Source organism: Perna viridis, chromosome 3 (genome assembly GCF_037379345.1).
Source record: "Perna viridis isolate PV_CMFRI_1.1 ecotype Kerala chromosome 3, ASM3737934v1, whole genome shotgun sequence".
NCBI lineage: Eukaryota > Metazoa > Mollusca > Bivalvia > Mytilida > Mytilidae > Perna > Perna viridis.
Window position 1 is genome coordinate 10,923,497 of NC_142447.1, and position 21,511 is coordinate 10,945,007.

Consider the following 21,511-nt stretch of genomic DNA (forward strand, 5'->3'; position numbering starts at 1 on the left):
TCCACAGACTCTTTGAACCAGTTTGTGTGAAAAGTCAAGATGAATAAAAACGATCATTTCTTCCACTACAGTTTGTCAACAAAGGTATAGATGCAATTAATTAGGCTAACATCCTCCATCACAAAGACGTCACCAACAAAATTCCCCCATATTTCAGAGACAAATCCATACCAATTATTTCATATTCCTATACTTCACCCATTGCATCTAAAATTTTCAATTATAAAAGACTATTGCAGAACCTCGAGATTGAGGATTTCAAGGCTAAACCGCCTGACTGTTCATGCAAAAACTCTCCATTCAAATATGGTCCTTCTGGTCACGTCTTTACGGGAGATTTAACCATCATCGAAAACGAATCTCTGCGTAATATCCTTTCTAAAGGTCCCAAGTGCCGTGAACCACGTTCCATAAATTGGAATTATAGCTTTAAAGTTCTTATGGATGCCGTCGAGGACTATGCAAGAAAATGGATAAAACGAGAACAAGAAGACATTGATTCTCTTTCAGAGTGGTTAAAGGCCGCGAGGTCTTTAATTTTGAAACGAATGAAAGTTTTAAGTAGGTCAATGAGTGCCAAAGCTACATCAGTTTTCAAAGACCCCAGTGTAGCAAAAACATTGTCTACTATACATGACACATATGTTGTCGCACCAGCAGACAAAGCCCAAAACAACATTGTTTTTGTCTGCAAAATGTTCTGCATCAAATGTTTATTATCAGAGCTATACGTAGAAAATAATAGCAGTGGTAAGACATATACTGCTACCACACTCTCCAAAGAAGAGATTGTGGAAAACCATAAATCTGTGCTGTCCTCTTTTAGTCTCTCTACCAAGGATGATGATTGTGCTTTACCGTTTATGTACTGGATTCCTAAACTCCACAAGAATGCAAACGAACAACCAACGTTTCATTACCACCAAACCTCTTTCAAAACTTTTAACTTCTTTTCTCCCAACTGTCAAAGATGGTCTGCAGTCCTACCACAACACTTGTTACTCCCGTAGTGGTATTAATTCAATGTGGATCCTGAACAATTCGAAAGATCTTATGGAGACAATCAGTTCAAGACTATTATCTGAATATAATAGCATTGAAACCTATGGTTTTTCAACACTGTATATTTCTATTCCACATACTCAGTTAAAATCCCGTCTTAAAAACATTATACATCGTTGTTTTTCCAAAAAAAAAAGATGGTGCACCTAAATACAAATTTATAGTTCTTGGTAGAGATTCCTCATACTTTGTAAGAAATAATTCCAAATCATCTTCCAAATGTACAGAGGAAGATGTTTACAAAATGCTGGAATTTTTAATCGACAACATATTTGTCCAGTGTGGTGGACGTAATAAATTGTGCTCCTTTACTTGCTGACCTATTTCTTCACTCTTATGAGGCTGACTTTATAGCTGATTTGATCCGATAGGAAGAATATCATTTGGCTAGATCCTTTAATCTCAGTTTCCGCTATATAGATGACGTATTATCTCTAAACAATCCTAATTTCTGGGATTTGATATATCGCATCTAGTTATTGTCATTATTTATTTGAAAACCAATCAAGAAATAAATTAAATGAAATGTAACTAAGACACTTGCTTACCCGTGTATCGGTTATTGTTATTTTTTTTTAACCAAAGTAAAGTCCTGTCGGCAATCTTCGGAAATAGCCGAAAAATAATTAGATCAGAGCTATCGATTTTCTTCGATTAAAAAAAACCCCAAAACACCGTTGTTATGGTACATATTATCTTTTTTGACCTAAGATCAAGCTTTAAAACATTCTTCTGGCTTTACAAAAAATCAAGATTAATATCTTATAAAGTTGATAATTGTGAGTTAATCTTTTTTTCTACTTAACATGATATAAACAAAAAAAAATCAAGATTTTTTTTGTGTTTTAGATGTAGTGTTGACATGTCTGGGTATAGACTGGGAATTACATCGCCCATACTTGAAAAAAGCTCAGGTGTTATCACAGCTTCTTCAATCAGCTGATCGTCCAAAGATGCAGAAGTATTATAGAAACTCAGCGTCAAAAACACTTGACACCTACATCAAGAAGAACAATGTCTATAGTAACGAGTATAAAGATATTAGTAATAGGTAACAGTTTTTGCATCATTTACTGCCAATCTCTAGCTCCCCAAAAAACGAATGAACGTAGTTTTGTAATTTTTGCCACTGCTTCCGCTCCTAAATATCATCATTACTGCTATTTGGTGGCAGTTTTCTGCATATAAAGCATATTTTCAAAATTTGAATACAGTTCGATTGTAAAATAAATTTGAGTTCTTCGGTAAACTTTACATTCTAAATTCAATAGCGGCATGTGATGTAGGCGTAAAGCGACACTTTTGCTTGTGTTACTGATTTCTGTGTTGGCATCCTAATACAACATTTCTTGTTATTATCCTTCTTTTGCCTAATAACCCGAAGTTGGCCGCAAGTGTCCTCTACAATGACTTAATGGACCAAATACACTTGGCACAAACGGAGAGCACTTTTTGAAGTTTTTTTTAACGGCATATTTAGAAAACTAGATAACTATTTCAAGATGGCAGTTTTAAAAAAAATGTAAAAAAGATAAAATAAAATCAATTGAAAGATGCTTGTTACATAAAATGTTTTAAAATAGAACTTGACAAGAGTTTACGATTCGTCATACTGGAAATCAAAGTTGACTCTTCTTGAAATTCAAATAAATAAAAGAATCTTTGAGGCTTTGAAATTATTATTGAAAGTTAGTATTATACTTGAGAGATTGGATAAACATTTGTGTGTATTAACTTATGTTACCACAATAGCATAGAGAAGATATGGTTTAATTTACTCCGTTTCTTATCATTAAAAGCATTCGTTATAAATTGGCAAAAAGGCATAAACTTGATACATGGTTTAAAATATGCCTAAACAAGGGCTCGCAAAATTAAGAAAATATGATGTGGTCTCATGTGGAAAAAGCATTTAGGCATAGAAAATCAATAATTTTCAATGATCTTGTGGCAACGAACAGTGCGAGCGAACATTTATTACTCTTTGTGTATATGTAACAGTTAAGTCTAGTTATGTTTCTAAACAAGACAGAATTTGGCTAGGTCCTTGAAAGTCTAACAAAAAACCGATGTTCAACTTTCATACGAACTTCTAAATTTATATTTGACGTTGTTGATAACTCTGAAAAGCAGTTATATCTATTTTTTGGCAGACTGAGTATAGACGAACTTGTAGAAGATAAACTTGAGAAGAAAGATAATTTGTCTCAATTTTCAGAAAAGAGTGTTTACAGTTTAGCAACGATCAAATTAGATGTTAGAGATCCTCTTCTTACAAAACGAGGTGTGTATAGTAACTTATATTTACAATAATACCCACTAAGTGTAATTTGTAGTTCCATAATGTCCTTTTCAAACACATTGTTTGTATCATGCAGAAAAAAACATTTATAATATGAAGTACTCTGAATTTGATGTTATAATATTGAAGTAACTGGTGGACAAAATCAGCGCTGTTATTGGCGGTATTTTTAACAAATCGTAAGGAGATAAGACTTTACAAAGTCTACTACAGAAAAAAATAGTTAATTGCTAAGTTCTTCAATTTCAATACCCGTTGTGTAGAAAATGCATTATCGGTAAATTGTCCTAATTCCAAGGATTATGTAAATTTGTCCTACCGACGACTGAATTTTAAATGAAAGAAACGACTATTCACTAGTACATATTCTGCTTACCTCATAAATTTATCCTTACAAAGATGACACTGGAAGTTTGAAATCAGAATGTTATAAAAAGCATGATGATTTAGACTTTTTAATTGAAAACTTCCCCTTATCACAATCGATGATCAAAAAAAGCTTTCCATTTATATTTAAATACATACATGTAACGTAGATTATTTTATTTCGGAAATTAAATCATCACAAAACGAATGCCTGTTTTCCAGCAATTACGATATCATATAACAGCATAACCAATATAATTTCAAAAGTTTAGTTAAAAGTACAATGTTTAAGTTCGATAAGAATGGCGCTTGCTTTAAGGAATTTTACGATTTTTGGCGATCTTGAATACAAAAAATTATACCAGGTTAAAGATTAATCATGTTCAGTAAGTAGCAAAATTTCGGCTACTTAATTAAAGTTGTTCCTGTTTTTAACTTTGCAGCATGACTTCATACAGCCGAATGGACAAAATTTGGCATTTGACTTTACAGTAACGTCTCTATTTTTGTCGGGAATAGCTTAAAGTCATAGCACTCAACTTGGCACAAACATAGGATATCAGAATTGAAGCTAAGAGGACTTGCATTTAAAGAAAATCTTAGAAAAAAGGACATGATCAAAATGTTATTAATGGTTTTAAAAGAAGATCGGCTTTGTTGAAAATAAAAAAAATGCCTTTTTTTTTAGGTATGGCTGTTGCCCTTGGTAGTTTGTACTGTGATGACATTTTTGTTTCCCTTGACGAAGTTACACAAGTTATGACTGCTGCTGCTTGTATTGGATACCAACCTCTTGTTGATGAGTATGTCAAGATTTCATCATATAAATTAAACTTACATTAAAGGCTTACGTAACACATCTTTTGCATCTTCCAACATGTTAACTCCAATATGATTTTATGTACTCTTATTTTTCTTATTGATTAAGCATAAAAATCCGAAGCATTATTGAGAAAAAAATAAGCAAAAACAGTGTTTCTCAACATTTTTACGAACCGAAGACAGTAAAGGTCCATATATAGAAATCAACATATTGCCTAACATTTCAGCTAATTTTAAATGTCTTAAGGTGATTTTCATTTATTGTCAAAACCAATCAAATGTTGCTTAACGCTTTTTTCGAGATTTCTATAAAACGTCGCGTAAATTAGCCATTAAAACCTATTGCACATCGATTGTGTCTTAAATGTGGTATCATTAGTTAGATATTTTAATTTTCCATTAACATGATAACTTCATTGTACTTTTATATTAGAATTGTCCTGATTACTGAAATACTACCCCTTCAACTGTACACCATGTTTCAGTGTGGATTACAATGCTAATCCACAGCGTGTCTGCACCGCAAAATAAATTTATATTTTGGTGATGGACAGCATCCAGTATGAGTATTTTTCTGTTGAAATACATTTTATAGGGCATTTATCAACCAACTGATATCATTGTAAAAAATCAAAAGCATTTTTGATTTATTGGTTCATTTTTATAATTTATTAAATATATCTTTTTATAGTTTTCTAGTTGTATATTGTACATTGTCACTGTACATATATTTCCTTCAATATTGTTCTTTTTTTAGATGTACAAAAATGATGTTGATGAATATAACCTGTATGACTGTTTGTAGATATTACAATGTATGCTCAAAGGTATGTAAAATACAAAGACATCAATCATACATACTGCAAAGTTCGATATGTTGTACACGTGTTTCAATGAGTACCACCATCAGTAGAATTAGAGTCAAAAATATAGAAAGATTTAAATTAAAAAATAATAATTGTATACAAGAAGTACTTAAAACAATTGAAAATAGAAATGAGGGTCAATGAGTTCTTCTAGGACATTATTTTTATATGGTATTATATGATGCTCTCCAAAAAGTTGCGTGTCCAACCGTCTATCCGTACCCGACGGTTTCATGATGATGACTTTGAAACTGCACATTTGTTTAGTGTCATAAAACACAGGTAAAGTAAAGTATTCAGCAAACTCTAAATTGTAGTTTTCACGGAAGGCCATTTTAAACATTTTGTCATCCCCCTTTCACTATTACCTGTCGGGGTATCTCTAAATGCCACACTTTTGCAGAATTTTACTTTCTTTGTTTCTTTTTTGTTAGATTCGCCAAATTGAAGTTGTCAAAGCATGTGAAAGATGGCTGGAACTGAATTTGTTAAAAGAGGTTATGCTCGTTTCAATCGTATATGTCGTATCATACATCATCCTCATACCTCTCATATTAGCTATACTAACATTCTTTAATTTTAATGTTAGTACATTAATGTTTATAATCGCATATAACTTCTTTTATACTAGTTCTTGAACAAAAGAACTAAAATTATAACCCCAAATTAAGGATGCATCGTCTCAAATTTTCATATAACGCCTGTAGTAATGTATTAATTGTTATTGCTTATGGGTTTGGCTGTGAATAACTCAAGACGTCTGATATTAATATTTTTCATAGTTATGTAGTGAAAAAAAGCCGTATATGTATTTAAGGATAAATTCATCCTACCCAATGCGATTATGCTACCTTGTAACATTTTACCGAAGAATGAAAACAGAATAATTAGCGACAGATGCAAACGTCCGTCAGTTTGTTACACATTATCAATGAAATTTCTAAATACCAAAGCTAGCGTTTCCACTGCACACTGTCGATAATACAACTTTTATTTTGTATTATTCCTGTACAGTTGAGATCTGGATATTCGGTAATAAATATCTTTTCACACTTACCGATATTATATAATCAATGCCATTCGGGTACATGTATGCATCATTTTCTTTTCTGTTCTTCAAGATTCCTTCTACTAATTTTTAATGGAATAACGAATCTGATACTAACGTCAGATTTCCGGTGTTCATCATAAACACTAAGAGTATGAATTTTCGGTTGGTAACTAAATGTAACATATCTTGATAGGCGACGAAAAACCTTTTGTTACGGTCACGTACTCTTGTGACGGAAATGGGCATTAATCGAAAACTCATAGACCGTTCATCATTCTGTCGTGCTGTATTTCTTATGAAATCAGTACATGATTTTTTTTTCAAATCCAAATGTGAAACAGGTATCCTTTCCTGAAGGAACATATTTAGGAATATTTGCTAGGAAAGTTGCATCCAACCATATTGACATAAAATTTTCCTTTTTGAGTTGCTTATCATTGTGAATTGTCCAATGAAATTTTGATATCAACGTTATAATGTTTGGATCCATTGCGTACATTAAAGCTGCATTAGCTGCCAAATTTGTTTAGTTCTGATTCTACTGAAATTTGCTGATTTAATAAAATAAGTTTGTAGTAATGCAGTTGATGCAATAAATGTCAATAATACCTACAGAATATTGTGAAAACAACGTTTTTATATTCAGAGAAGATCGATAGCTCTGATCTAATTATTTTTCGCCATTACTGCCGAAGATTGCCGACAAGACATTCACCTGGGTTAAAAATACGTTAACCTTGGTAAAAAATAACAATTTTTGGGTACACAAGTAAGCACGTGTCTTCATTTCATTTCATTTCATTTATTTTTTATATTAGTTTTCTAATAAATAATTACCATATGTAAGCCACATTATATCACAATACGTAATTTTCAAAAGGATCTTTGCGTTATATTCGAAGTTTTTTCCTTTATGGCTTGGGTCCGTCGGTCTTTCTTACCCGTTTTGCAGTCAGATTTGTTATTAAAGAAGCGACCCTTACCAGAAGTCACATGCATACGAATTTATCTAGGTCGATTGTTTTTGTCTTGCAAGACAATAAATATATGGGCACCTATTGCATGTATTTAATGCATTTTATTTGTGGATATCAAATAAAATTATACAGGAACAGTACAATTTAGTAGAAATGATTCAAAGTTAAGATATATTTCAACAGAAACAAATAATTACGAAAATGACAGCTAATGCAGCTTTAAATATTGAATGAAGTACATGCCACATTAAATCCAAGGTTTTGTTTCTCGTACATCTCCCGATATTCTAGATTGTCTTTCTAAATACTAAGATCAGATATTTATTTTAACTTGCATCTTTATTGTACCATGAATGCCTTACTAAATAATTGAATACATCATAAGTAAACTGTCGCTTCACATTTTCTCCACAAATGTGACAAAAATATGAAAAAAAACAACTTCACATAATTTTTGTTCAGATTTTTCATTCTTATCTTCTATAGAACCTTTTGGCTTTATGTCAGTAGAAATAACATTATATCACACATTAACATGATCGATTGAAGATATTCGTTCGTTGGGTTATTTTGTTTTTATAAACATAATAGTTGTAAATTTGATATGCAGCTTTCAATGTCTCGAGATTCCTCGCGGTAAACATCTGATTTTGATGACTATTCAATGTAAATTAAGCACAAACTTTACTGAAATGATTTTGATTTGGTATACTGTATACCATCATAAATTGAGCGATGTGACAGACTAAATCATAGACACATACCAACTACCCACTAACCATTACAAAAGCTTCCATTGTTTGGAATTGTAGTGCGTGTATCGAATGTTTTAAGTTTATTCAGTTGTACAGTATCAGTGTCAAACACATTTCAGTTTTTATTGAGAATTTCGGAGACAATTTCAAACCTTCTTGTTAGATTAATGTCGCTTTAAAATGATTATGATTTGTCTTTTTTCTTAATTAGTTGAACAACCAAATTCAAATTAGAGAAATCAGCTTGGATCTTCTGCAGAAAATTTTAAAATCAGATAGGTATCAGCAGTTATGTAAACTTCTTAAATGTATGGTTTTCATTTATTATTTCGGTAATTGCTGCATTCCAAAATCATGCAATGGCACCTTTCTATCCGTTATTCGTAATAATATGTCGCTTTTTCATCGATATGTGACATTTTTGATCCAACAATAAACGCAATGTAATTTTTCAAACAAATACGATGTAAAGTATTTTTATTGTTGGAATAAATGTTAATTCATAGAGTTGCCAAAGTAAAGCCAAGCGTTAATATATATTTATGCATACATAGTCACCAAGATAAAATACAATTTGCACAGAAAAACATTTTTTTAGATGACAAATAATCTTTGATTGTTATAATTGAAAAGTGTAATTAATTTTTAAGTTGTAATACTAAACAAGATTCCATCTTCATTTCAGATTGTTTGTGCCAACAGAATACAGTATATATAAGACTTTGTCCATTTGGCTTTTCCTTGTTTTGAATCCGGGAATTCAACTAATGCCGTCACATTGCACTGTCCTATCTTATTTCAACAGGTAAACAAAGACGGTCTTAATAGTTTATAAAGGATTGGTCTTTGATACATCAAGTTCATGGCAATATGATTCGTATTTTTTTTTTAAAATATGGAATAAATCTCAACTTTTACCTTTATTCCAAACAAATATATGTCTAGATATAGTATGTACCGTATATGATTCGTGGGGAAATGGTGGTTGACTTGTTTTACTCTGTAAATAAGTCTTTTGTCAAGTCTTGCACTTCAAAGTGTCGGGTGGCTATCGTTTTACTGCGGGCTTATGAAATAAAGCCCCTTTGAAAATACATCGTTTTTTTGTTCTGTGTCTTTCCTCTATATTACCCAATGAAGAGACTTCAATTGCGTGGGTTCCAAATTAATTGAAAAATATTCTTTTAAAACAAATATGTAAAAACGGCAAGTACAGTTGATCACTGCGAATTTCAAAAACCGTCTTTAGGGTGTTATAGGTTAAAAACGGTAAAAAAATTTCGACGGTCTATTGTAAGTAATGTATATAATAACAAAACCCCCTACTTAAAGTAAGTGTTCACAAATGTTCAATCAGACAGTCAGCTGTCTATCGGTTGTAAAGCATAAATGTAATAATGGGTCTTTGTCTTATTATCTGCCTTTTGAAAACATTTTCCCCGATCTAAACCGTATTATGAATGTGATACATCATTTGAAGCATATGTAATATAATATATTATTGTTTATTTCTGTTTAAATAAAAAAAAAGATATTTTTCTAAAAAAAATGTTCGTTTTAATGGTACAAAAGTAAATGTATGTAAATTGCAAACACTTTCTCCTCAATTCCGGGGTACGAAATATAGAAGTTTCAATATAGCTTTGGTAACTACAAATTTCATTTCCTTAGAGTAAAGCGATCTAATTTTCTGAAAGCTTATAGAATTTGTTTTGAGATCATTGTGAACCTTTAATCTATATTCAATGGTGTAAAAAACAAAAAGTAAAATAGCTTAGGGTTCGTTATTTTCGGTTTTGCAGATACAGAATTTGTCAGTATTATTATTATTTGCCGTAACCCGAAATATTTGGGGAATAAATATTCGGCGAATGCTATCGGAAATGGCTATATTGGATGACCCCAAATGCAAAATAAAAATAGAGCGCATTGTGGAGCTGCTGAACGTTGTATTACAAAATTTAACAATACGGCATGTTTGCACAGAAGAAGTGATATACTTATGTGTATGACTTACATTATAGAGACCCATAGAATTAAAAAGGAAATAAAATAAGCACACGAATCTTATACTGTTATCATTTAAAGATAACCGCTTGTCCAAAAGTAAACCAAAACATCCAAAATTAAATAATTTGTTACATGACGTGCTAAAAACGGACAATTTGGATACAAAAAAAAACGTGGAGCATGAATGATATCGAAATTACAAAGCTTCCTAGAGAATATTTACCAACATTCGGGAAAGTGCATATTGAAAATATCAAGAAAATGTTAGGAAGCATTTAGACAAAGTGGCCAATTGCGAGCAGTGTTTGCTGGAAAAGTATTGAATACGCTATCAAAAAGGAAATGTACACTTTATTGTGAAATTCGGGAAAGTGCATATTGAAAATAGCAAGCATTTAGTCATACAGACAGGTCTGTCCGATACCTTCAATTACTTATAAGTGCTTTGCTAATTTTATAAGGAAATTTTCGATATAACTGTTACATGTTATAATGACTTATACGATACTAACCTGTCAAAAAAGTACCTTGGATGGAGAATTAGACGTTTTGAACTTGTCAATGCCGGATTAATTTTGGTTTTGGAATATACGCAAGTCATGCATTATGACCAAAGAGTTTTGCGTTGCGATTTTCGGTTGATATTCTAAGACGATGAAGAAAAAAGTAATGTTTAAATTTCTTAGTCGTTTCTTTGTGCAGCCTCAGGATTTTATCCTGAGGATAGAAGGAACATATGGTACTAACCACCTTACCAAAGTACATGATCAACGTTGACTTATGTCAACTTTCAGGTACCAAAAGTGAATAAAAGGTTAGAAATTGAAAAGCTACAGGACAAAACGCAAATTGGTATGTTCAAAAAATTTATGAAAGAAATACTCAATTTTCAGAACTTTTTTTTATTAAAATAACATCATACGAAATGCAGAAGAACGTAAGATCTGACAGTATCATAAAGAATTTAAAATTGTCAAAAAGTCTATATAAAAAGTCCGATTTTGAACAGGACCAGGGTTACCAATATATGGACGTTTACAGCATGGTCCTTTCCATTAGGAGTTAGGGAAACTAATCACGGAAACTCCATTTTATTATTGTTTTGCCTCAGACTGACCGTTTATGTGGCATCGTTTCACCCGTAGCGATAGCCAGGGGTTAAAGAACGACAAAAAAATCATATATATATTGCAAATTTCGATATGCTGTACACGTGTTTCAAGGAGTGTCGTCAGCAATATTTATATAGAAATATTTAATCATGATTCTTTGCTGCATAGAATGGTGATGAGGACAAAAGGCAATGGTGGAAGGTAAAGGATGTTAAGTTGAAATACATACCATCCAGGAGCTTTGGTTTCTCTGTTAGGCATGCATGCCAATCAAGCCATACCGAACATTAATACACTTTACGTCATCAACTTTCTCTTGTTACCGTGACGAAGGATGTGTTTGAATTATCTACTCTTTGGTATGGTTCATTCCTGAAATTGCTACCATTTTCTTCAATTTGGAGGAGTAGTAATGACTCGTTCGCGTGGTTGCAACAGCGTTGTTGTTTCAAAAAAAGTCCTTGTTACATCGCATAAACTATTTATTTTTAAATCTTAATGGAATAATTTAAAACTGAACAAATGGTATTAAGTATCAGTCATCCCTGTAAGAATCAGGCAATGGGTGAAACATGGTATTAGAAATACCACTATTTGACTATTTGAACCATTTGAAAGAATCAACGAAAACCGACTGAACTTTCCATATCATTTTGGTAAATATGTTATAATTTCATTGCAATGCACTGAAAACGAACTTTTCAAGGGTGGATAACTGTAGAAAACTTCTAACATTCTTTAGAACATTTCTGAGCAAATCAATTTTAATAAACCAGCTTTGACAGTCTTTTCTATTGAGACATTTTTTGACAAATTATTTTGTGTCAAAGCATGTAGCCAATGTGTCCAGATCGACAACCCAACAGCAAACCGTCATATTTCGTGAGAAACGTTTGAAAGTTGCATAGAACGATACTTTGAAAGACTGTTTTGTCGGGTTAAGTTATCTTGTTAACAATTAGTAGTGCAAAGAACCGGAAACTGGGATAAATAAATGTTTCCTTTTTTCTGCAGGACTCGAACTCGTTCCGCAGTGCCATCTAGGAGAACACTGCCTGTACTAAGGCCAACACCTTAGTCCCTGCAGCCAGCTAAGCTGTATAAAGCAATAAAACTACAATTAATTTTGATAATTAGATATTAGTTGAATTGATATGCAGGATTAATGTAATATAAAAAAGAAAGGAAAAAACACTTCTAAAGAATTTCGAAGCATGCGATTTTTAAGTCGCTAATATTGTTAGCGACTTCTTGCATTTGTAGTTTCAGTACTTTATACTGCATACATTTTGCATAAGTATATATTTATAATCCATGTAATGATGCAGGTCTGTGCCGTGTTTACCACCATTGCGTCATAGTTCTAGCTTCATACGAGAAAAAAAATGTTCCTCTAAAATATCATACATGTATGTTCTACGTGTGTTTCTTGCTTGTATGAGAACGGAAAGTTTACGAATGATCGGTTAGCATTGAACATTACTCAGTTTCCGATTCAGGCACAGGGGCTCGTTACATACGAGGTCATATGCACTAGCACGGCCCCGATATCTATGAATATTAATTGCCAGTTGTTTAATCTGGTTCCTAATCTGGTTACATGGTCAATATCATAAGCGACCCAAAGGTCGCTCCAACGTTTATATTAAAAGATGAAATGACCGGTCAGCATTGAATTTATGTAATATTAACCAGTTTCCGATTCACACACAGGGGCTCGTTACAATCGACTATATATAGGTCATATATATTATCAGGACTCCGATATCTATATATAGCCATTGCCAATTTTTGATTAATCTGGTTCCGGGTCATTGAAACATTCGAGTCATTGCGGTTGCAAAAGAGTACGCAGTCATGTCAAGGGAACCAAGATTTTAGTGTTGAAAGTAAGCAAAAATCAGTGACAGAGATTTTTGACGATAAGCGGCTATAAGGATTTTGGTCTTTGATTTTTATAGTTTTTTTAATACAAAGTGTTAATTGCATTGTGGGTAATGATCGCCTGTTGAATAGGATATCGCACATCGTACATCGGAATCATGAATCGTACATTTTGTGTCATATGCCGTAACAGATGTATCATAAATGGTATATGTAGTGTCGTTTATTTATTTTGCCATGTCTTTATAGCAGTGATTATCTGATTTAATTTATGTTTTTTTCCAGTCTACCAAAAGGTGGATCCTTCTTAGAAAGAGGAGATGGAAAGATATATGCACCGTTATTCTCAATTGTTAGGCTTCAAGGAATTACAGATAGTATGTTGTATTTAAAGTTAGATATTAAAATATTTAGATATCGTGCTTAGTTGAAATTAAGAGATCTAATCCAACTGTGTTGACAATTATTAGAAAATTTGGCTCTACGTCAAAATACGTCCACAAAAGTGTAAGCACCAACCATTTTGTTTTACTATTATGTTTTTAGATGCAGAGTAATTAAAAAAAACCCAAAGGAGACATATTTACAAATATAGGGGTTTCGCATATCAAAACATGTACTTTGTCATTTGTAAATATGGGGACATGCAGGGGACATCTCTTATCCGTTACTCCTCTTACACAACTGAATGGAATTGAATGAAACTTTCATAGAATTGTTACGACATATTCTTACTTTGCATCTCCTATTTAAGATTTTGATCCGAATTGATTTGGGAGTTTCACATATCAAGGCATTGACCATTATTTGTGAATATAGGGAAGAGTAATCAAGGGAACCAAAGTTATAGCAGTAATCTAAACAATGTAATCCAGGGACAAAGACCAGACATAGAAAACAGACTTACACAACAAAGAACATTAAGTAACCGAAATCGTACATACAAAGTAACAAAAGCAAATGAGCAGCTCGGTCTCCACTAAAAACGGGGAGCATGGACCATGTGCACCGATAGGGTAAGCGTCCTCTGCTTTTCTAGAAACACCCGCAGAGTTGCTCACAAAAAAGGCAAGTCCGTGGTAGACGAAAGAGGAAAGGAACTATGAATATAAATATTTAAGAACAAGGGACAAGGGAGACCCGTCTCTCATCCGTTACTACTCCTACATCACTGAATGGAATGAATAAATCCTGCACAGAATCGTTATTCCATGTTCCTACTGTACATTTCCTATTTCATATTTTGATATGAATCAATTTTCACAAAGCAAAATATGAACTTTGTCATTTGTGAATATGGTGACATGGGTTATCTCTTTTCAATTACCTCTCCAATACCACTGAATGGAACTGAATGAAACTTCACAGAATTTTTCCATTGTGCACTTTCTATTTTATATTTAGATCTAAAGGTGTACGTTATCAAATGTGGGAGAGGGTGATTAAGTTAGTGAGCATTGCTAGCAGTTTTCTAGTTTCGATATTGTAGATTTATCACTCATTTTTGTTGTTATTTTTTGTTTTTTATGCCATACATGGATTAAGAAGGTATCAACACAGATATAACGTCATACAATGTCAGACCAGCCACTGAGTCCACAATTATCATTTTACATGTTTTGTATTCTAAAGCGGATGATATCATCTGTATCAACAATTCTTTAGTTATTTTGTCATTATTTTATTATCGTATTATTCAGCAAATCAGATAAAGGACATGCAGCTTATGAATATCCTGCCTCAGTATGACCTGATGAATCTGCTGACACATCATTATCAATCTGTAAGTTATATTCTATATACTAGATTTCTTAAAGAAGACATTTTGAATCACTGAAATATCTGCATTTGTCATAAGTTTGAAAAATATACATGTAGCCATGTCAACAGGGAAATTCTACAAATTGCTGCATTTATTTATAGCAATACAAAGAAAATTTACAGTGCTAACATACACGTTGAATTAAAATATACTGACTATACATACTACTTGTGCGTATCATAGATCATTTTGTGTTTGGTGATAATTGTAGATTAATACATGGCCTTTTGAAAATTGCGCTTGCTATCGGCCCGAGATCTTGATCTTACCTCTAAAGCTTTAGGAATATCTAAAAGGCATGTACTAATCTATCAATATAATACTTTTACACAAGGAGTGAATAAGTGTCAATTTTTTCTGTTGAGACAAAATTCGCACAAGACAAACGAATAGTGAAATGTGTATGGTCTGTTCTGCTTATTTCTTATGTTTCCATTGCTCAGTGATTATATGAGCATGGCTGACCATTTAAACAGGAGATGATTTATAATTGACGTTTTTTTTTCTTCATTTTTACATTGTTCTTACTACCTGGTATTATGTTACTAATGTAATACTAAAACATATCGGCAATTTAAAAAATTAATAGAAATTCCATGTAGAAAACAAGCCGTTCTTATGATATTGGTGGCACATGGTAAATTTTATTCCACTGATTCTTTCGGTTAAATGTTATGTTTATATCAAATATATGTCAAATAAGAAAAAGATGTTTTTAAATCGACAATGAATGACCCAGAAAATGATTGTAAAGTGCCCTAACAACCTATGCTACCAAATTTGCACAAAATTAAAGAGTTATCTCACTTTTTCAATGAATTTCAATGTTTTCTGTGTAATTTATTTTGCTCTTACCATTGCAGTTTATCAGAAACCAATTTTCAAGAGAAAGGATGCATTTGTAATATGAACTGGTTGAATTTTTTTAAAACAGAATTTTGTCATGTAAAACCCCCGTATGTGACATTTTAACTTATTGCAACATTAAAATCGATTGTAGTACCGTCTAATTTGTTCCTAGGTAATTCATAGGAAAAAATTACGTCTATAAACTTCATATATGACTCGCTTTAAATCAATACTTTCAAAACTGTAAACCGAACATTAAACAATACCGAACTCAAGTGCTCAATACAAACACTTAAATCTTTGTTTTGGCTGCTACAATTACAAAATACTATTAAAATAATAATAAATAGTGTACACACGAAAATAATTGAAATCCTCCCAATATAAAAAAAAATATCCTCTGAAGCAAATTGTATGCGATGGTAGTCTCCAGATCAATCAAATGAATGTTTCTCAGTGAGATGATAACGCAATATTATCCAGGCAATTGACCCAAACCTTCAACTAATTGCAACAGAAGTTTTTGTATCAGGGTGGGGTAATAATAGGTAAACCATAAATAAACAACGTCATGAAATGACGGAAGACAAAGGGAGATAACTTTTAATTAACGAAATGCAAAAATTTTGGTCAAGTTCAAGTTTTTTTCTTGTACAAAATATGTCACACAATTACATGTTCAGAATAGTAATATATGTATAGAGTAAATACAGTTGTTTCAATAGATATACAAATTTTCAATTCAAGGTTTGAATCTCACTTTTCTCTTTGTTTTAGTCACCGTTTCCTAATATAAAGTTATAGGATATAAAATGTATTGATGAAATATGTTTCTTTGTTTTACTAAGGACACATAGCAAGAATGAACACATTTTTTATTTATATTATAGTATGTTAAAAATGATTCCTGTAATTTATTTGTAGTTACACATAATTGACAAAACACTTATTTTAATCATAGAAAGCAGCATGTAATACGGCTTTAATCTAAAGCGGTTAGAAATATTTAAAAAAAAAATTGACAAGGTCATAGGTTTTGAGCAAGAAATATATATCCCTAGTTTAATAGCAATGTCATAAGAAATTTTAGTCTTCTATATACGTTTTGATTTTGAAGTTCTTTTTACATTGCAATGTGGATATTTAATTAAAAAAACTAATTAAACATCCCGATATTTTCATTAAAATCTTTACAAAATATAAAATCTTACTTATACAAAAATGCAAGATATCGAAAAACGTGAGCGAGGAAAAGTACGAACATTTCCGGAAATATTTTTTCACGTTCTGTGATCTACAAAAAATATCCGGATAGTTGGCATTAAATGGAAAATATCTTCTGTTGCAATTACCTTAAGATCAATCTTTATTTTGACAGAAATAAAAGATCGCTTGGTTTGATATGACATCAAACGGTAAAAACCATTATGGATGGGGAAACATTTTAATATATAAAACGCACATCTGTTGTTTAGGATCTTCTTTAAATAACATCTTGCCGTAGCAAAGCTTTGAATGATTTTTTTTAGCTCCAAGGAGGTGGTGACATGGCGATTTTCACACATTTTAATACAGACTCTATTAGGCATGGCTTTGTTATCGATGACGTAAGTAGCACGGAAAGCTCGATACTCCCCCAAGAAGTTAACAAACCGTCGAATAGGCTCATTCGTAAGGAATATATTTATGATATTGTTGTCAGACGGTTAAGGATATCATTTTGTTTGGTATTAATATTGATTCGATGGAAGGGTCTTTACAGATAAATTAAAATACTACATGTATATTTAAAAGCAGTTTTTGGCAGGACATGGGTTGTTTCCTTATTGTATGACTTATGATTTACGGTGATCCTAGGTTTCGCATGGGAAGAATTCGGACTGATTTTACATACGATGGGGATATAACTTTTTGAAGGTTTGAACTGGCCTGGAGCTGGTATGTCAGTTAACTGCTAGTAGTCCTTAGTTTGTACATGTGTGTAATTCATATTCAGTTCCTTTGTTGCCGTTTTAACAAGGTATTCAAATCTTTTTGAACTGAATTTTAGGTGCGTCTAATTGTGCAATACTTTTTGCACAGTAGCCAAATTTTAAACGGAGAGGTTGTGGTCACACCAAAGTACTTTAACCCCGTCGCATTTTTTGCGCCTGTCCAAAGTCGGGGATTTGTGGCATCTGTATATCTTGTTTCGGGTTCTCCTTTAGTCTTTAGTTTAATTTTATGTTACTTGAATATATAGGGGCTACCATTTGCTGTACCTGTGTACAATGGTGTTCTGGGGCAGCTGCAGCCTGCCCTGTGGTGTAAGATTTGTTCGTCGTTCATTGAAAACCAATGGATGGCCTTGGTCTGACATTTTCATCTCGGTGTGGTTGTCTCTTTGACATATTCATCATACCTATTCTCGTAATATTACTATTTTTATTGCTAATGTAACAAATGCATATGCATTTGCCTTTGAATTTAAATCCTTAATATATTTTAAGTGTCACCGCTTTACGGGCTTGTTGGAGGGTAAATTTTGAGCGTCCAACAAAAAAGTTCAAATATCGGATACATACTGCTTTGGTTTTGATTGACATTAAGCAATCAATGTCTAATGTTGTTTTTTTAATGACTGCGGATATAGTCCATTTGATTTCGATATTATAATGGAAAAATTATTAAAAATCAGATTTTTGTCAAAACTCAAAATAAATATGGCTAACACATGTTTAATATCATACAATATTACACATTTAAACACACCTAAAATAAGTTCAAAAAAGGGTCTTAGTCTGTTGTTAAATTATGAAATAAAGAAATTGATTATACGTTACACACATGTAAAAATACTAGCAATTATGTGATGTACTAGTTTTATACCAGTTTAAACATACAAAAAGGGATGTCCTCATTGTTTGTAATATCAATTCAGTTCTTCCCATGCGGAGTTGAGAACCACGGCAAATCAGAAGAATCATAAAAAATACAAGGACAGATCCCATGTTATACCGAGAACTGGTTTTAAATATAGTGTGTTAGTAACCATGTAAAAACCATATGAACCAATCAATGTTAATACCAGAATGCCATCTTTAACGATTTAATAATACCATAACTTTATCCCTTACGAATTTGCCTTTTTAACGGTTTAGTCAACTCACTGGGTGAGTATTTATCTTTTATTGACTTAATGAAGATATTGACTATAAAATGTAAGGTGGATGAGAGATAGCGAACGTATTCATTGTTTGCAAGTACATCTGTATTTGATGATGAGTTCCTTGTATCAATTGAAAACAAATTTGTTAATGTTTTTACGAGCTTTTGATATCGAAAATTCTTGATGTTGTAATTTCTCGGTTACTTGGTATATAGAGATTTCGTTCCTTAAAGTTCGAGACATTGTTACAAGTACGAGCTAATCGAACCAATTACGATTTATAAACATTGTGCACATTATAGTAAAGTACTTTTTTTTATTACTAACGTCTTATGTTACATAAGTATATATGCACATATGTATATTATACGACATACATCTCACCCTTTCTAAACTTAGAAAGTGAAACTTTGATATAGGTATTTCTGATATGACTTGAAATTTCTAATTATTTTATATTGTAGGAACCATTCCATCATTCAGAGGTACTATCATTATTTGGATTTCACTTTGAACTTAAAGCTGCTAAAAATGCTGTTGGCCAGATCTCTATATTTATGCAGGTATAGCAGTTTCGAATGTTTAATTATGTGCCAAATTTATTTCTTGTTCTATGGACTATTTTTTGGAAATATCATACGAGTTTGCTATTGAAGAAATTAGTGTTTGCAAGTAAAAGCTTATATGCTTAAGTTTTTACAACAATTCATGAATTTGCATAATTGTCTTATTTTTTTATTTTTCTTAACTGTATGATTAATGAAAAATATGTAGATAGGCTCAGATACCTTCCATACTTTTTAAACGAAATCTCATTAAAAAAGAAAATTTAAATTTGTCGGTAAAATAAATAAAAGTTATATAACTCTTTATAATATTATAACTAATATGTCTATAGAACAAGACAGCTAAATGTATATTTGCACCTTTTTTTCATCAGGGAATCATTTATTCTTTAAGGTCATCCTAAAGTATGTCATTTTTGGCCGTTCTTTGTGTGCTTGTTTTCTTTATTTCACAGGATCACAAATCCATGTAAAGAATATTGAGTAGTAATGGAAAAACTACGAAGTTCATTATCAGCTTTCTATACTCAAAACAAGTTCATGATTTGTATATGTAGGTATTGAACAGTCCTATTTACACACTGCATATTTAATTTATTCCGATACTTTGTGTGTACAATTAAAACCGCCTTTCTGATAACAACCAATGTAGTCCGGGACCATATAACGAATGACCAACCCCTTACTTCGGTTTATTTGTATTTGTTTTTAACATTGTCTTATGATGTTCATTAATGCAAAAGGGCTTATAACCCCTTAGGATATTTCTATAAAATAAGCGCAATAGTAATTGCTGCTCATATAGAGGTCATTGTTGCATATTATACGCGTTTTTCGTTTGATCTTGTAATTCAGCACCAACTTAGAATGTGCAGTTTTAACATTAGCTAACATGACGATTTGCATTTGACGTCACAAAGAAGTAGATCGTGAATTTTCTATACGTATAACATGCAACAATGAACTCTACATAACTCAACATTTACTATTGTTATACCTTACATAATAAAGGATTAATTGTATTGGATGAAATATAATCACGTGACATAGACTAATTTGGATATTTTTTGTTGTAACCGCCAGAAAAGTTGAAAACCCCCAAAATCCATGCCATCGTTGAATAACTCAATTATTCACCGATGAATAACGCATCAAAATACCAGAGCAGGTGAATAAACCATCTTTGCAAATTACGACTGAGCGCGGCCATTTTCTTCCCCACTTCAGAATTAAAATTATAGAAAAAATATAACGTCTATCGATCGGCAGTCTTATCTCTATGAGCCTCTAGTTTTGTGATCTTCCATTCTGATAATTATGATAATTACGTCATTGTCGTCTGCACACAGTTTTGGCGTCCAGCAGGTTCTGCTAATAAAATCAAAAAAAAGGAAAAAAATGTTCACCTACATGTGCAAAAATTCAAATTTTCAGTCAATAAACAGCAAACAAAACATTTTTCAAGGATGGCCTAGCGAATTTGAAACCATGCATTTTTTGTCAGTCCTTTGTTGTACGGTATTAAAGAGTAATCAAGGGAACCAAGGTTATAGCGGTAATCAAAAGAATGTAATCCAGGGACAAAGACCTCTGGAAAACAGACATACACAACAAAAAACATAAAGAAACTAAAATTGTACATACAAAGTAACAAATGCAAATGAGCAACTTTACTCCACCAAAAATGGGAGCATGGACCAGGTACACCGGTAAGGTAAGCTATGCCTAGCATAGTTCTGTATGTTTTAGAGCTCTAGATTTACACGACCACATCCAATTTCAGTTACTGTCACAAAATAAATGTACCCCGCCTTACACATTAACATATTTGAACATACTTACCCCGTGGATTCGTTGTTATAACATGTTTTTTTTTTCGTAAAACGTTCTGTATATATAACACTTATCGATAAACTGAC

General features: G+C 32.1%; 1 protein-coding gene across 3 annotated transcripts in view; it reads left to right on the forward strand.

The window, feature by feature from the left end:
- LOC148620985 (BTB/POZ domain-containing protein 16-like) overlaps nt 1-21,511 on the forward strand; it is a 42,631-nt gene that overhangs the window by 13,906 nt on the left and 7,214 nt on the right. For 2 of the 3 annotated variants that reach the window (XR_015921050.1, XM_088574941.1), the window contains exons 6-16: nt 1,912-2,113; nt 3,216-3,346; nt 4,419-4,533; nt 5,310-5,379; nt 5,853-5,915; nt 8,413-8,480; nt 8,887-9,006; nt 13,493-13,584; nt 14,908-14,990; nt 17,408-17,485; nt 19,491-19,589. Coding sequence is in view for 1 of the 3 variants with exons in the window: in XM_088574941.1 (XP_088431067.1) it covers nt 1,912-2,113; nt 3,216-3,346; nt 4,419-4,533; nt 5,310-5,379; nt 5,853-5,915; nt 8,413-8,480; nt 8,887-9,006; nt 13,493-13,584; nt 14,908-14,990; nt 17,408-17,485; nt 19,491-19,589 (1,121 nt within the window). In the remaining 2 variants the exon portion in view is untranslated. Of the gene's footprint in view, nt 1-1,911; nt 2,114-3,215; nt 3,347-4,418; nt 4,534-5,309; nt 5,380-5,852; nt 5,916-8,412; nt 8,481-8,886; nt 9,007-13,492; nt 13,585-14,907; nt 14,991-17,407; nt 17,486-19,490; nt 19,590-20,047; nt 20,146-21,511 lie in introns of all 3 variants that reach the window. The other variant, XR_015921051.1, reaches the window with a different exon arrangement.